This window comes from Rana temporaria, chromosome 1, assembly GCF_905171775.1.
Source record: "Rana temporaria chromosome 1, aRanTem1.1, whole genome shotgun sequence".
NCBI classification, from domain to species: domain Eukaryota; kingdom Metazoa; phylum Chordata; class Amphibia; order Anura; family Ranidae; genus Rana; species Rana temporaria.
Window position 1 is genome coordinate 470,511,156 of NC_053489.1, and position 17,553 is coordinate 470,528,708.

General features: G+C 41.7%; 1 protein-coding gene across 2 annotated transcripts in view; it reads right to left on the reverse strand.

The window, feature by feature from the left end:
* Nucleotides 1-253: 253 nt before the first annotated feature.
* Nucleotides 254-17,553, reverse strand: part of LARP7 (La ribonucleoprotein 7, transcriptional regulator) — a 55,415-nt gene continuing 38,115 nt past the window's right edge. For both annotated transcript variants that reach the window (XM_040328996.1, XM_040329002.1), the window contains exons 9-13: nucleotides 8,284-8,429; nucleotides 6,344-6,444; nucleotides 5,388-5,547; nucleotides 4,260-4,351; nucleotides 254-1,599 (exon numbers count right to left, since the gene is read on the reverse strand). In XM_040328996.1, the coding sequence (XP_040184930.1) occupies nucleotides 1,519-1,599; nucleotides 4,260-4,351; nucleotides 5,388-5,547; nucleotides 6,344-6,444; nucleotides 8,284-8,429 (580 nt within the window). In that variant the 3' untranslated portion in view covers nucleotides 254-1,518. The remainder of the gene's footprint in view (nucleotides 1,600-4,259; nucleotides 4,352-5,387; nucleotides 5,548-6,343; nucleotides 6,445-8,283; nucleotides 8,430-17,553) is intronic.

Genomic DNA, 17,553 nt, shown 5'->3' on the forward strand with positions numbered 1-17,553 from the left:
GTCCCCTCCTCTGGCTCCTCCTCTTCTGCCACACTCTGAGGATCTCCTTCTCCTACCATGTGCACTTGCAGACAGAGCTCCGATAATGCCCGCAGCGGCTGAGCAGCTCCCTAATCAAATCCGTAATGGAGCTGACGCCTGCCGATCATCAGGGTCACGTCCCAATCCTAGGTTCACTTTCTTAGCAGGCTGTAACATTTAAAAATTGGTTCTCAACAAGACTTAAAATAAGGATTTTTATTTTCTTTAAAACAAAAACAAAATATATCCTTTGACAGCTTCACATAGAATTCACAATCATGTCTGTATTAAACATACATGTAGGATAGTCTGTTAATAACTGTGTTGTATGTTATATTATGTGACAGTGGCTGTGGGAGAGGGAGCCCCCGCCCGCTGTCAGGATGAAAGGAACACAGGCTTGAACATATTACATCCTAAATACAGGTATAACATCTAACATGTTCTAAAAAGGTGAACATCTCCTTTAAGCAATTTGATCACACTAAAGGAAAGGAAAAAACGGCATAGGCAAGTAATTATATGCGGTAACCGCAACATAGTTACAAACTGCTCGAGTCATTGGTAGTCATCAGCAGGTCTATGATAACTAAATTGATTAGTAGTAACCCTTTTTTTATAAGCTAAAAACAAAATATTAAGCATCTGGGGTGTTCCTTGGCATCTAGAAGCTTTAGCATGCTGCCCCCTTTTATTTTCTCTTATGGTAGATAAAGAAATGAATGGGCCTGGATGCAAAGTGTGGCTGGGTTTGGGGACTTACTGGACTTTACACAGAATAATTTGAACAAAAATGAAATGCACTCGCAGGCAGTGAAATACATAAGCTGCTATTACTTATCCGCTTCTGAAAACATCAGCTGCCTGGCTGTCACACCTCAGTACTTGCTGGATCACTAACACCAAACGTATCTATGAGGTCAAAACCCCTAAACTGCATGCCCATGTCAATAAATAAAAAATTACTATGGGATCAGTAAAGCCTGGTATTCACCGAGTCTTTTTCCATTCAACCCAGCAGGTTGAACGCAAAAATAAAAATTGTCAGCTCCGGTTGGAGCCGCTGTACTGAGCTGTTGTGTTCGGACAGGGGGACGGGCCCCCAGTCAGAACACTCCAATCGGTGGTCTCAGCCATTGACTGCCGGCTACCATACACACGGGCCGAATGTTGGATGTTTTTTATTGAACCAGCTGATGTCACCCGGCCCGTGTGTACGGGATGTTCATCAAGCAACTAGCATTTTTAGACGTGAGGTCAGCAGTAGCAGCTTCCACTTATTAATTTCCTATCCATATTTCCAGCGAGCTTATTAACTCCTGAGCAAACACCCAGAAAGATTCTGCATTTACCTTCAATACAATGTTTAAAACACACTTTTTTTCCCCAAAATATCCAACAGAAGAATGTCTAAACAAAACTGTAACCTGAAATGTGTGCGTTTGCATGTTGAAGAATTATAAAATGTAAAAAAAGTCTGAATGTCACTTCTGTGTGTCAGGGTTCTTCACAGAATCTGATGTGTTTGCAAGCCTCTTGGGTTTTAACAAGGCGGATTTTCTCAGCTTTTGCAATCAACTGTAAACAAAAAACAAATGGAGAAAGAAATTAGAATGCAACTTATCTGGATTTCCAATCTTTTCCTCAAAGGCAACTTATCAGAATATGAATACGTGGGCGGTCCTGCCTACTTGAAAATGCAAGCTTTTATCTTTGTCCTTCCTGACCAAGAACAATGATGTGCGGCATCAGGTATCCCAATACTTAATATGCGCATGCTCCTTCCAGGTCATGGAGTCACGAAGTACAGAATGACGCATAAGAACAAAAGCCCCAGAGCAAAGCCTCTGAAAAATTCAAATAAAGCCATTTGCCGCAAACTCTTCCCATTTACTGTATGTAAGAAGAATTGTACTGTTAAATGAGGACTTGTTAATTGCCTTCTATTTCAAGTTTACATTTCACAACCATGTGTCCATGTACAACAGTAACAGTAGAATACATGAAGGTAAAAAACCTTCAGCTTTTACAACCACAACAAGATTGTTCAGCTGCAAATACAGGTTTAGGTTTTCCTTCATTTAGCCGGTGGGCTGAACAGATTAATAAAAATAAAAAAAAGAAGGAGATCTCCTCCTAAAGCCGCCCCCCCCCCCCCCCCCAATTACACAAGTGAAGTGGAGAGAGGAATCCTCCCCACTGCAACAATGTATTCCGATAGCAGGGTTTCTCCATTGTCATAATACACAGATCGCTGGCTGAAAACCAAAGTGTGGCTCTTCAACATAAGAAGTCGATCTAATTAAATCGGGAGGGAGGGACACACAGATCGAAATTTGGCTGGTCCTTGCCGAGCTGGCCGGATTTTCAGTCCATCTATGCCCACCTTTACAAGGGGCCGTGCCAGTGTACACTGCTTTATTTGACTGGGCTCAGCTTTTTAATTATCGAGATCAGAAATGTCAAACTACTCAAATGTTTTTTTTTCTGTGCCAGTGACTAAACCTATTAAAGCAAGAGACAGTTTGCATAAGAGCCAGGCAACTAGCATTTAAAAAAAAATAAAAAAAAGAATGGTCAATAAGGCTCCATGCACACTGAAGCTGATAAAAGCTATAAAAAAACGCCAGTAGCTTTGCAGGGAGCCTTTCAAAGTTTTTTAGCGTTTTTGCAATAGATTTAATCAGCGTAGCTTTTTATTTTTTCCAATGGATTAAAAAAAACGCTAAAAAACGCCGGCACTTAAGCGTTTTTCGTTTGAGCGTTTTTTTCCCGCCAAAAAACAGCACTTTGAACGCAAATTTCGGGCGTTCAGAAAAAAAGTAAATAAACTCCAAAGCTCATTAACACTAAAAAACGCCCAAGTCTGCATGGGCACATAGGCTAACATAGAGTTCAGTTTATGGGCTTTAAAAAAAAAAAATAAGGCAAAACACCAATAAACTGCAGTTTAACAGCTTCAGTGTGCATGGAGCCTAAAGCCGACCAAACTGCATCGCGGCCGAGTTTGCCATGTACGAGCAAGGCTGAATGTACCCAAGTTGTTCGATTGATCAACTTGGGTACAACCAGCCTGCCGGATTTTACATGCAATTATTGCAAGCGGCTGTTATAGTTGCTAGCAAAAATCACTGTCTTCTTGCGCATATTGGCTCGATGGGAGGAATTGTTGATGAGAGGGGTCAAGCAAATTATTTTCTTTGGTTGCAGGAAAGAAATTCGCTCTGTCTATGGCCAGCCTAAAGCTTAGTACACACAGGCTGAAAGTTGGGGTGACATTGGCCGGCTGACTTTTGGCCCGTGTGCATGGCAGCCAGTCCAACAGAAGTGGGCCTTTAGGCCGGCTTTTTCTGTTAGACGAGCATGCTGGAATACCAGCAGCCACTGGCTGCCGTGCAGCGCTCTTAGCCAATGACAGAGCTGACCAGAATGTTCTGGTAGGGGGGGGGGGGGGTCCCTCTGTCAGAAAAACGTTAGCTCAGCGGGGGAGATCGCTGTGCCAACATTGGATTGATAGCTTTTTTCGTTCAACCCAAAAAAGCTATTGGTGTGTACCTGGCTTAAGAGAACATGATTTGCGCATTACAAAAAAACCTGCTTCTTTGGTAACTTTCATTATTTTGAACATGTTGCATGTTGAACACACACACACATATATATAATTATTATACAGGATTTATATAGCGCCAACAGTTTGCGCAGCGCTTTACAACATCAGGGAAGACAGTACAGGAGGGATCAAAGGGACCTGCTCGTTAGAGCTTACAGTCTAGAAAATATATATATATATATATATATATATATATATATATATATATATATATATATATATATATATATATATATATATATATATATATATATATATATATATATATATATATATATATATATATATTCCCCTACTATCACTACAGTATTTTAGCTTGGAGGTACTGGGAATACTCAACACCTTATAGAACAGCAGGAACAAAAATTGTTTCTGGACAGCCGCACTCTGAACAAGTTGTAGCCTTTATTAAAAAAAAATGTTTTATTTAATAAAGGCTACAACTTGTTCAGAGTGCGGCTGTCCAGAAACAATTTTTGTTCCTGCTTTGCTAAGTGCATTGCCTGCACCTGAGTTGTCTGCAACGGAGGATATTCATCTGGGTTCCCACCTGGAGCGGCTACTCCCTTTTACCTTATAGAACAGTTGATCATAATCCTAAGGCTAATAATAAAAAATTTGTATTCACCGTTTTATTTCCCCGTTTCTTATCACGAGGTTTGTTCATTTTTGCCTGCCTGTCCACCAAGATCTTCTGCCAATATCGCTGCTCACCGTCTCCTAAAAAAAAAAAAAAAAAAAAAAAGAAGAAGATTGTGGAATTTAGTGCCCATTGATTTGGTTTAGGCTGGGAATCAATGAGAGCTCCAGATCGGATTGAATGCCCAAGCACATTTACATAATATGAACTTTGCAAATATAAGTAAAACCAACTTCCTCTAATAAAGGAAACATTAAATAAAAGTGCACTGTAACTTGTGGCTACTATATTGGCTGGATCCCGGGAACGCCCCATGACTGGCCTTACACTTCATGGTAAAAGCAAAAAAAAAAAATTGTCGTGGTTGTGCAGGGCTCTGCCCACACAGCTGAAATCCTTTATTCACAGGAACCCTCTTCCACCATGGTAGACAAACCTGCAGTTCTCAACAAACTGTAGGGGCACCGATGAGCACCCCTTTAGTTTATTCACACTTTCTCCAGCTTTGTAACTGAAATCCTGCAGAGAGGTATGGATACAAAGCTGCAGATGGTGTCTGCAGGAGCCTGACATTGCACCCATTATCTACCGATTGTGGGTGCAATGCAGACTCCTCTGGAAAAAATTAAATACATTTTTTTATTTAAAAAAGGGTGAACCTAAATACTTAAGGGATTATCTAAATTTAAATCCATGTATAACCCCTATGTTTGAACCGATTGATCAAATTCTGTACCTCCGCCATGTTGGATTTTCCGCAATCAGGGCTGCAGCTCTGGAACACTGATCAGTGTATTCTGACGCCGGGGAAGTCTTCCTGCTGTCAGAGTACAATAGCTCAGTGGGGAGGATTCCCCTAACCACCTTTAATGGAACAATTGGGTCCGTTTTTTTGGTTGGGGAAAAAAAAAAAAAAAAAAAAAACGGACCCATCTAGCCTTTGAATACAAACTTACATACAAGGTTACATAGGTTACATAGACTATACAAGGTTGTATCTAAAATGTAGAAGGTATATATAACCTATTTCTCTGCTTTTGTTTCATGCAGTCTATACCCTGCTGTACTTAACATACTGCTCAGCAGGTGACCGATATTCATTTACCATTTCCTTACCAGTGAGAATTTGAACCTTCCAATTGTGCTTGCTCTGCAGATCAGAGCGTGCTTTCAGGACAGCTTGAGCTTCTTCAGGAGTCTTAAAGCGAGCATGACACTCCGTATCCCCCTCCAGCATATCTACATATACCACTTCAGACACTGCAGATAATATCTCCTGGAAAAAAAATAAAAAGTTTGATGAAATTATATTTTTCCACATTGTGTTATATAAATAATGGATGACTTCATCATTACAAACAGTTAGGCCCCTTTCACACAGGCTGTCTGATCAGACATATTCTCCACAATGGAGCGGCGGATGTCCACTGACATCCGACGCTAACCGATCCGATCATGCTTGCCAAATCCAGACGGATGGTGGCCCTATTTTACATATGCCTGGTGCATCCGATGAAAACAGACAGGCGGACAGTTTTCACCCACTCTCCCCATAGAGGAGAGCGGAACTGGGTCCATCTCCGCTCTGTACAGTGAGCGGAGATGGACCTGTCATCAGCCTGCTCAGTGAGGATCAGCAGAGCGATCCCCCAAACGAAGGCGCCTGTGGTAAAAGGGGCCTTTACACAGGCCATAGATTATGCGATTTTCTTTCCTCTGTCAATGCAGTTAGTGCCGATGGGAGAACCCCTCCCGCAGAGCTATTGTATTCTGCAAGCAAAAGCTGCCAACCCTGCTGGGAGAACACAATGATTATTGCTAGCAACTATAGCCACTGGCAATAATCAAATGCTAGAAATCTGACATGCTGGTTGGATGGATGGACTTGGGTACAATCAGCCTGCCCGTAGATGGATTCAAATGAATGGGCTGCTGTGCACACACAAATACGGCCTGCAGACCTGTGATCATGTGAATCAGGCCTTAAATATGAAACAAAACTCTTCAGACTTTTGTAAAATGGATTATGCTGCTACAACTGTAAACAGTCAAATACCGTTTTATTTGCTTACCTTAACAGATTTACGAACCGGCAGAGGATCTGAGCAAGTGATCTTCACAATAACGCCACATACAAACTGAGGTCCAAGACTTTCAGTCTTTGCACTATTTGCTGTCGAATAAATGAGGAAAATATGAAGAGAAACTGACAAAATATAATGTGATGGGACAATGCACAAAAACTGAAAGTAAACAGGGCAAATATTGGGACAACTGTAAGATGAATTCACCGATGAGTGCAGTAACTATGCAGTGTGTTTTTTTAAAAGCAAAAAGGTGTAGGAAAAAAATACGAGATGCCAATTGAATCAAGTACACAGTATATTTGTTACAACTTCTTAAATGCATTTTTAAATGGTACTTGAATCTGTTTTCATATTATCCATCTGTAATATTCCACATAGCAGTATTTCATAGTGGGAGAGGAAGACTTCACTGCATAGCAGAGGTTTCCATCTAAGGCCGGCCATACACAATTCGAATCACGGCCGTTTCAGCAGGAATGGGCATGCTGAATGTACCAAGCAACTTAGGTACACAGCACAATGCATTCCCTTGCTATCATCGCTAGCAATAATCACTGTCAGATCCCAGCAGGGGCTGCTTCCCTCGCCAGAAGACAAGGGCCAGCAGGAGGGATTCCTGCATCAACATGGTCTGTGTTGATAGGAGAAAAAAAAAAAACAAGCAAATTTCTTTACTGCAATCCATGGTTGCAGGAAAGAAATTCGCTCTGTGTATGGCTGGCCTACTAACACTGGGAATATGCTGATGTGAGGAGCAATTGCAGATTAACCACTGAGCACTTAAACCCCCTTAATAACCAGAACATTTTTCAGCGCTCTCACAATTTGAATGACAATTACTCAGACATACAACATTGTACCCAAATGACATTTTTGTTCTTTTTTCCCACAAATAGAGCTTTCTTTTCGTGGTATTTAATCACCGTTGGGATTTTTATTTTTTTGCGCTATAAAAGAAAAAAAGACTGAAAATTCTGTAAAAAAAAAAAAAAAAAATTTTTCTTTGTTTCCATTATAAAACTTAGCAAATTTGTAATTTTTCTTCATAAATTTTGGCCAAAATTTATACTGCTACATATCTTTGGTAAAAATAGGTACAAATTGGTGATTATTATTGGGTCTTTGTGAAAGTTATAGCGTCCACAAGCTATGATGCCAATATCTGAAAATTGTGTGGGGGTATTGCAGAGTATGGGTATTGCAGAGTACGGCGCGGGGGTATTGCAGAGTATGGGTATTGCAGAGTATTGCGCAGGGGGTATTGCAGAGTATGGGTATTGCAGAGTACTGCGCGGGGGGTATTGCAGAGTACTGCGCGGGGGGTATTGCAGAGTACTGCGCAGGGATGGCTGGATCTGTGACTGCAATAGTCACAGATACAGTCCACAGTGCTGCCGACACCTGCTCTCTCCTCTCAAACACTGTACCGATCGGTAGAGAGAGGAGGGAGGAACCGGCGTCATAAAATGACACCGGTTTGTTTACATGTGATCGCTCCGTCATTGGACGGAGCGATCACGTGGTAAACAGCCACCATCAGCGCCAATTTACCGTGATCCACTGGACCCGACGGTCACGGAGACTCCCGTGTGCGCACCCCAGGAAGAGCGTGATTCTGGGAGGACGTCCTCCCAGAGTTAAGGAACCGCCTTGTAGCCGTAATTCGGCTATGAGGCGGTGATTAAGTGGTTAATGCCACCGTGAGCTGCTGTTTCTTCACTAATTAGCTACAGGTTGGAACAGTCTTTGTCCAAGCTGTTGTGTTTTAGCCGAGCTCAAATTAGGTACATATACAGGACCTGGTTTTGCGGTTTGGTAGGGGTGCACAGATCACAGGACTTACTATACAAATTTTTCAGCAAGTAGGGCAGTTCGCATGTATGTGTTGTGTACTATTGCACCATGAATGCTTCAGATCAATATACCTTTATTGTCAAGGTTTGGCCCCGTTGGCTCAGTTTCCATCTCTCCTGTAGAAGAACGGCTTATTTCATATAGTGATTTCTTGAGGGACACCATGCTGGATCTCTGAAGTGAAAGGTATTCAGCCTTGAGGTCCAACCATTCCTTCCTGGGTAAACAAAAGGCATTTGTTTACTATGTTTGATTGCAACACAAAAAAAAATTATATATCACCAAGGAAATAGTTACTAACATTTTAGCACAATTCCTAGGCACATTTTCTGTAAAAATCAATGTACCAAGCCTGCTTACAATATAGTCTTAGGGCTGAATTCACACAAGCAACTGTAAACAGTCACTGGTGCCAGTTGGGAGAACACAGGGTCCAAAGCACAAAACCTGGTGCAGCACACGGTTTATTTTTTGATGGAACTATAGTGAATCGTAACACTTCATTACATTGCACTCACCACAACTGTGTTGGGATGCAGTGGTTTGCGTGCAACCTGCTGCACAAAAAAAAAAAACTACTGCATGCAGTTCTTTTGTCAGCGCACATCACAGCAGCACAGTGGTATGAAAAGACACCACAGGAAACGAGGCAAATGATCTTGCCTTTGTGTTGGGACTGTGCTGGGCAACACTTCTTAGCACATCCCAATGGAAATGGTGTGAATGGGCCCTTAGACCAGTGGTTCTCAACCTTCTAGCACCGTGACCCCTTGATAAAATTTCCCAAGTTGTGGGGACCCCTAATGGTAAAATTATTTGCTTGGCAAGGTCAAGTAATTTGCGCCCCTAACCCACAGACATATAGCGCTCCCTGAGTTCCTTCCACTCATACAGTGTTAAAACCCCTTATGGTACATTTTAGGATGTACCACTCTTTCTCTTTGTTATCCTTTCTTTCCCTTCTATCTCTCTACCCTAATCTCTCCCCCCCCCATCCCTCTCTCTAGCTGTCTTTCTTGTTATTTCTCTTATTCTTTCTCTCCCTTTTTTCTTGGTTCCTGCCCCTTCCATGTATTCTCTATTTTTATTCCTTCACTTAATCCTTGGTGGGAGGGCACAGGAACATACCAGCTGGGCGGCCACAGGCTCCAAGGACAGCCCTGCTGGGGGGCCGCAAAAGGCTGGGAGAGCGGTGTGGGCTTCAGGAACAGCCCAGGATTTGGTGACCCCTGGCAAATCATCATTTGACCCCCGAGGGGGTCCCGACCCCCTGGTTGAGAACCACTGCCTTAGACAAACAAGTTGCCTTTATGCCTTCTTTACCAAGTTGCATTGCAATAAGATACACTACAGTGTATTGCACAAACGTAAAATTATTATTACAAAAAGAAACCTCTCGAGTGGCTATCGCTGTCTGGAAAATGCAAGCTCCCCAGTTGTCACTGGCTTCTGCAAAATACTGAAAAAGGCACTGATCTATAACAAGTATGCAGAAAAACTTACCTTTATGCACTCGGCCATAAAAGTGAATGGCTGTATGTGCCCATAATCAAGAAATGCTTTCATGCAGATTTTACATTTTAATTTCTACAGCAAATTCTAAGCCTCAGACTGTGTGCATTGTTATGCCTCTGAATGTAGAATGTGTCCATACACATTGTGGCTTTGAGATCTAGATTTTAGAGCAGGGGTCTCCAAACTGCGGCCCGAGGGCCAGATTTGGCCCTTTGGTAGCCTTTATCTGGCCCTTGGGGCACTATTCCTCCTTCCACTCACACCAACAATGAGCCATTTTTTCTATGGATACCAATGATGGGATACTATTCCTCCTACTAATAGGGGCACCACTCCTATTGACCACCAACCCTGAGGCCATATTTATTCTCCGATGATGGGCCCATCACATTTTCTGCCCCTGTTGGCCACAATCCGGCCCCCCTGAAGTCTGAAGGAAAATAAACTGGCCCTTTGTTTGAAAAGTTTGGAGACCCCTGTTTTAGAGCATCGTTGAGGTGCAAAAAAAGCCCCAAATCTGCATTTGGAGAGCAGCATACTGGCATTAAAAATTTTTTTTTATAATAATTCTAGCTAGGGATGCACCAATACCAGTTTTTTTGAGACAGTACAGATACTTTTTCCCTCAAGTACTCACTGATACCAATTACAGATACTTATTTTTAGTGTCATGTGACAATTTTTTTTAGGGCTCGTTCACACCATGCATGCATGAAAACTAATGGGAAATGCGCACAGACTATATTGTGCAGAGACATCAGTTCTCATGGGTATTTCATCACGTTTTTACAGCCTGTTCACATATGTGCAGCCCAGCTGTACTGCGATTTGATAAAGAGCCCTGTGCCATGTCAGTCCGGTTCAGGTGTGATTTCTAATCTCATACAGTACAATTCACATTAGAATCACACCTGAACTGGGCGTTGAAATCGCACTACAAACCAGCTCACACGTATGTGAGCAGAGTTGAAGGTATACAAGTACTTGTGCAAATGCTTAGTATCTGCACCGGTATTGGTGCAACGCTAGTACAAAACACATGATATAATAAGACTACAAAATATGCTCTGGTAGGTCTAGAAAAACAAATGCATGTAAGAAACACCAAGTGCATGCTCTAATTCTTGACATACACATTACAATCGGACTACACATTACAATCGGACTGCACAATCTCCTTACTAACAACTACACATCGTTTGATCTAAAAATCGAACTTATCCCACTCCAAGTTGGCAAATCTAAAAGAAAGTTTATAATTTTGCCATCTGTGCCCCATTGAGATTTCCCTTCACTTCCTGTCCTATAGACAAAACAGGAAGTTAGGGGAAATTTCTCTAAAAGAAGGAAATTCCTTGGGGCCACCAGACCTAGCGTCACCATCAGAAGATTTCCCCTCTATTACTTTTTTAGGGACAACCCAAATTTGGGGGATTTTCTTTTACTTTTAAAGAAAATGGTAAACAAGTGAGGGTGTTTGAGAGGGTGAATGTCCCTAATGGGGCACAGACAGCAATAAAAAAACAAAAAAAAACAAAAAAACGGACAAGTGTTCTAATCTCTTTCCAATCGCCTTTTTTAGTTTTCAACAAAGTTTTGCCTTTTGGTTTTTAGGTCAAGGTAGAACTAAAAAGGTATTTTTGTTTTGGACAGAGTGGCATGGGCTTAAAACATCTATAATTCTTTTACTGCCGTCTGTGAACCATTAGGAAGATTTACCCTCTCAATTTGTTCTGTTTAGTTTCCACTGGAGGTAAAAGAAAATCCTCTAAATTTCCTCTTTCCTCCAGTTTTGTCTTTGGGACAGGAAGTGAAGAGAAATTTTTGAAAAATAAACTAAGTCGGGTGGAAAAAAATTCTCTGCTGAACAATGACTGCATTCAATCAGAAGCCGTATCCGTATGGGAATTCAGGCAACCACGAGTCTGACTACAATAGTTGGCGGCGCAGATTCCTCTATTCAAGCTGTTTAGTGTGAATGGGGAATTAAGTGACGAACAGTGAAAATCTAAAAGTTATTGGCTAGCTTAAAGTTTAACTAAAAAAGGTAAAACTTTTTTTTTTTAGTTTTGGATAGGGAGTGTAGAGGGATTGGAATATCTGTCAAATTTATATTTCTGTGTGTCCCCATTATTGAGATAAACCACTTAACGCCCGCCGCACGACTATTTACATCCGCAAAATGGCACGGACAGGCAGATTGGCGTATATATACACGTCCTTGCCTTTCCGCGGGTCAGGGGTCCGATCGGGGACGATGGCGCGATCGCTCCCCGGAGCTGAAGAACGGGGAGAGCCGTATGTAAACACGGCTTCCCCGTGCTTCACTGTGGCGGCGCATCGATCGAGTCATCCCCTTTATAGGGGAGACACAATCGATGACATCAGACCTACAGCCACACCCCCCTACTGTTGTAAACACACACTAGGTGAAGCCTAACACGTTCAGCGCCCCCTGTGGTTAACTCCCAAACTGCAACTTTCACAATAAAGAATGCAATTTAAATGCATTTTTTGCTGTGAAAATGACAATGGTCCCAAAAATGTGTCAAAATTGTCCGAAATGTCCGCCATAATGTCGGTCACGAAAAAAAAAAAAAACGCTGATCGCCGCCATTAGTAGTAAAAAATTTTTTATAAAAATATCCCCTATTTTGTAAACGCTATAAATTTTGCGCAAACCAATCGATAAACGCTTATTGCAATTTTTTTTACCAAAAATAGGTAGAAGAATACGTATCGGCCTAAACTGAGGGAAAAAAAAAATGTTATATATGTTTTTGGGGGATATTTATTACAGCAAAAAGTAAAAAAAAACGACCGCGCAATTGTCTGTTAAAGCGACGCAGTGTCGAATCTCAAAACCTGGCCTGGGCATTTAGCTGCCTAAAGGGCCCCGTTTACAGTTATCATTGAAAGAAACTCCAAAAATTCTGGGTTGTCACTAGAACAGGAGTAGAGGGGGAATCTTGCAATTGGGACATCAGATTCACCCCTCTTCATTTGTGCCGCTTACCATTTTTATTGAAAGTAAAAGAAAATCCCAAATTTTGCGTTGTGCCTAGAACAGTAATAGATGTAAAAAAAAATCTTTCAAATGGGAAGGACTAGTTCTGGTGAGAACCAGGGATTCCTTCACATTTGAGGGATTTTCTCTGACTTCCTGTCTTGGCTATGGGACAGGAAGTGAGGGGAAATTATGTCCCCTTTGCCCCCAGTGTAACACAGGGGTCATTTGGCGATTGGACATCTTGAGACCTTGTTTCAGAATATTGAAAATATGAGTAGTTGCAGAGACTTCATTGGTCTGCAGAACCCAGCTGCCAGAGAAAAAGATGCAGAGGGGTTCTTCAAGGGGTATGGAAGAATCAAAGACATTGACTTATAGCCCTCCCTTACACTACTTTCAGACTGCCCATAGTTAGTTAGATTGGTTTCTCCTCATAGCACTTTTTTTTTTTTTTTTAACTGCACATATGGTTAAATGAATATTACCTTTTCTAGGGGAAAAGGAAATGATTGGCCATTAATTGCAGAGATATTTCAGCATTCACACAACTTATGGAAACCAGGCAGCATACGCCTGTAAGTAAAGATGAGGTACATCTCTCCAAGATGAATTTCAGTAGGATCATCACCAGAAATTTTCGTTATCCAAAACACCGATGACATTCATGCCAAGCTAAAAATACAATAGACACTGCTAATTTACTGCAGTCTTCCTCCATGGTGACCCTATAACTTCCTGTCACATTAATTTGATTGACACTCTTCCTGACAATGATGTTCTAAAGAAACACTTACTGATTTATGTGCATAACACAGCTCCAGGGTTTTCACAGAAATGGTAAGAAAAAAAAAAAAAGCGTAATTTAAAATCACGTTAAATGTCTAAATAGAACTAGACAGGCAATGGCTTTTTGGTGGCTGGGTGAGAGGTGGGCAAATTTGCACCTGAATGGGTACTCAAAACCATCTTCATTAGCATCCTGGGAAAGCCTGCTGTGCTAGTAGCCTGCTTGTACGAAAGGAAATGTATCAGAACGTACATGTTTGGGGAATTTCTCTTATTGAAATACTGATACGGTGTACTTGAGGAGCCCAAAGTTTTGAATAATGGAAAAGGCTTAGAACTTTATTCATGTTTCTGTTGCAGTTTGGAGACCTCACTGTGAAAATTTCCCCACACTTGAGATTAGTGCAAATACACGGGGTCACTGTGTAAAGGCCAAAAAAAAAAAAAAAAAAAAGCAAAATCAAAACTGACAGATGCTACTCTTTTACCACTCTGTTGTACAGTTTTAAGTTTTCTGCCACTGGAGAGATGTCCCATTCACTTCCTGCCTCCGACCTCCTGTCACCAAGACAAAAAGGAAGGAAGGAGAAAAGAAACTTTCTCCAATGGGGTCACTGGCAGCATTAAAACCCCCATCACATTCTAAGCCTCTCTCCACTCCAACATGATGGTTATAAAACGCTAACCATATAGGATTCATCTAGAGCTGGGCGATTTTTTCAACACACACACACACACACACACACACACACGGTTTACGTTTCCGATCAAGTTTTTTTGATGGACACTGCGTTGGTCCTGAGGTCCTCGCAGACTACGCTGAAGCCTCGCCTAAAAACTCCTGCCCGCAGATTCTCAAGATCAGCGCCGGTTCAGGGGGGGGCTGGGGCGGGTTGGAATAAATTAAAAAACAAATCTAAAATCGATTTTGTCAAAATCGGAATCGATTTGACCTACCAACTCGATTTTTTTTAATCAAATCAATTTTTTGCACAGCCCTAGATTCATCCAAGGCAGATCCACAAATATTAATATTCGTAGCCTTTTTACTAATTTGCTAATTGCCAACAACTCCCAGCTATAGTGGCCTTAGACACACAAGGCATTTGATTCTAAAAACTGGCCTTACTTATTTTAAATGCTGTGTAAATTTGGATTTGGTGACATGGGTCCAAATCCTATACACTCACTCAGCTCGTAATATGACTGGGTTTACGGTTTCATCTGCGATTCCTTTTCTATAAAAGGGGGGACTAGACAGAGGTACCCCTCTCCAATCCTCGCTTCTGAGATAGAAGCACTAGCAGAGCCTTTTGGAACTTCAGTTACTGAAAGGCATCTGGATAGGTGCTTTGGAGGAACAAGCCTCTCTATACCCAGATATGTTGCTGTACTTGACAAACCCACAACACACTTTGAATAAGGCATTACATACCATATACGATTTTGGTAGTTACTCTGGGTTTAAGGGTATTTGTTCCAAACTGTACATATTTCCAAAGGATTCAGATCTTCCTTTTACTATGCCACCTGATTATTCACATTAAAAAACAAATTCAAATACCCAAGGATTGATATTCAACTACCTTTCCCCAAATACACTGACAAAAACTTACGTCTGTGTATCACAACCTTCAAAACCAAAGTTAAAACCTGGTTAAAGTCCCCTCTGACAATAACAAAGAATCTATTTAAAATTGTTTTTTTTTTTCTTAAATTATATAATTGTCCAATTCTCCAACTTTTTTTTTTTTTTTTACATAAAAGGACATTCAGAGCCGGTTCACACAGGGGCGACTATTCAGGCGCCTGACAAGTTGCGCTCCGCTCTGTTCAATGGAACCGTTTTAATAAATGTACGACTTTGGGGGCGACTTGCATTGACTTCAATACAGAAGTCATTTTGCAAGTCGCCCTGAGATCACCTTGCCGAGTCGCCCCCACAGTCGTGCCGCCCCTCTGTGAACCGGGTCCAACGCTACCCTTTCTACATTTCTATGGCACCCCCTAAAACTCCCAGACTCTCTAGAGCAGGGGTCTTCAAACTACGGCCCTCCAGTTGTTCAGGAACTACAATTCCCATCATGCCTAGTCATGTCTGTGAATGTCAGAGTTTCACAATGCCTCATGGGATGTGTAGTTCTGCAACAGCTGGAGGGCCGTAGTTTGAGGATCCCTGCTCTAGAGCCTTTACAACTCCCCACCTTCTCAAGGTATAATATTATGCTTTCCAACCGATATATATCCACTGGTGGCTCTTCCTTCTATCATCTCTTCTTACAAGATGCTAGCAAACCTCTTCTATAGATGTGCATTGCCCTCAGTTGAAGAACTAATACTGAAAAAAGGTATCACTGAAAATCTATAACCAAGGTGTGTTCCTACTGCTTGATTCAACAGCACTAAAAATATATCCATCAACTCAACTCACAAGGCTCCTTCAAAACCTTCCCTGTGCTACAACAGGAATTCGGTGTCATGAAAGTCTGGCATTTCAGACAAAAAAGAAACCAGGAACTCGGGGTGTACAACTTCACAACTCCAAAACTAGAAAGTACTTTACTTCAAACCCATAACTTCCTATGATACGCTCCTCAGAGACAAATCTCCCAAAATCTCTAAACTACAATATCAAATGGCAAAAAGTTAAAGAAATTTCAGATGAAAGTTGGAGCGAATAACGTGAAAAAAAAATAAAAAATCTGAGGATTCTTCTGTATTATGCAAGAAAAACAGTGACGCTTAATGCCCTGTACACACGTTCGGAAAAGTCAGACGGAATTTTTTTATCGGATATTCCGATCGTGTGCGGGCCCCCCATCCGACTTTTTTACGGAGTTTAGAAATAGAACATGTTTTATTTTTTTCCCGATGGAAAAAAATTCCTAATCGGAAATTCCTATTGTCTGTGTGGAACTCCGGAGAAAAAAACATGCATGCTCAGAATCAAGTCAACGCATGCTGGGAAGCATTGAACTTAAATTTTTCTCGGCTCTTCGTAGCGTTTAACGTCACCGCGTTTTGGATGGTCGGAATTTGGTCCGACAGTGTGTATGCAAGACAATGGAATTACAACAGAAAATTCCATTGGATTTTATCCCATCGGAAATTCCGATCGTGTGTACAAGGCATTAGTGGATACCCCAGGATGATGGTGGTATAGTGGTTAGTGGTTATGCCGGGATGATGCTTGCAGCTATCATGCCAGTGTTTTTTTCTGCGCAGCCACCTTTCGTAACTTTCCCTGGCTCTCACTTCCCATTGGGGGGACCCGAGTGACCGGCTCTGTTTTTTTTTGTCCTGCCGCCTTCCGTGGCTTTCTCTGGCTCTGTCTCATTGGGGAACCAATGACCAGTATTTTTTAGTCCTGCTGCCTTCTGTGGATTTTTGGGGCTCTCCCGTCCCAATGGGGGGACCGTAGCGACCAGTCAGCGCTTTTGCTAGCTGATCATACAGGTATACAGAGATTGGAGTGGCTCTGATCACCTCCATGATATAGGAAACTGGAAGCGAAGAGCATACTTGTCTCCCCAGATGTAAACTTATAGACCCTGGATCTCTCCATAAGAGTACCTGCTGTTACTGCCTATTGCCATCACAGGGGATATTTATATTGCCTGCGATAACAATAAAAGTGATACTTTTTTTTTTAAATGAAAGTGGTGTAAAAATAAAATAAATCATTAAAAATTTTACTGCATGTGTTGGGGTCTTGCAGATGCAAACAGTGATCCTCCCACAGATGTGACGTTTCACCATGATCATCAGATCTTGGGCAGTAATTCCATCACCAGACCTCCCGTGTAAATCCAACAATGTAACCTGTCAAGGCTTTTTAATTGTCGCCTATGGTTTTGTATCAACATTGTACACCTTTTGTATTGTGCCAATTCTGAACAGACACTATGATACTTCTTGTATTGTTGTATACACTCACTACTAAAACCCCTTTCACACTGGGGCAGCGGGTCCGTTAGTGGTAAAGCGCTGCTAGTTTTAGGGGCGCTTGACCGGTGTATTAGGGGCGCTT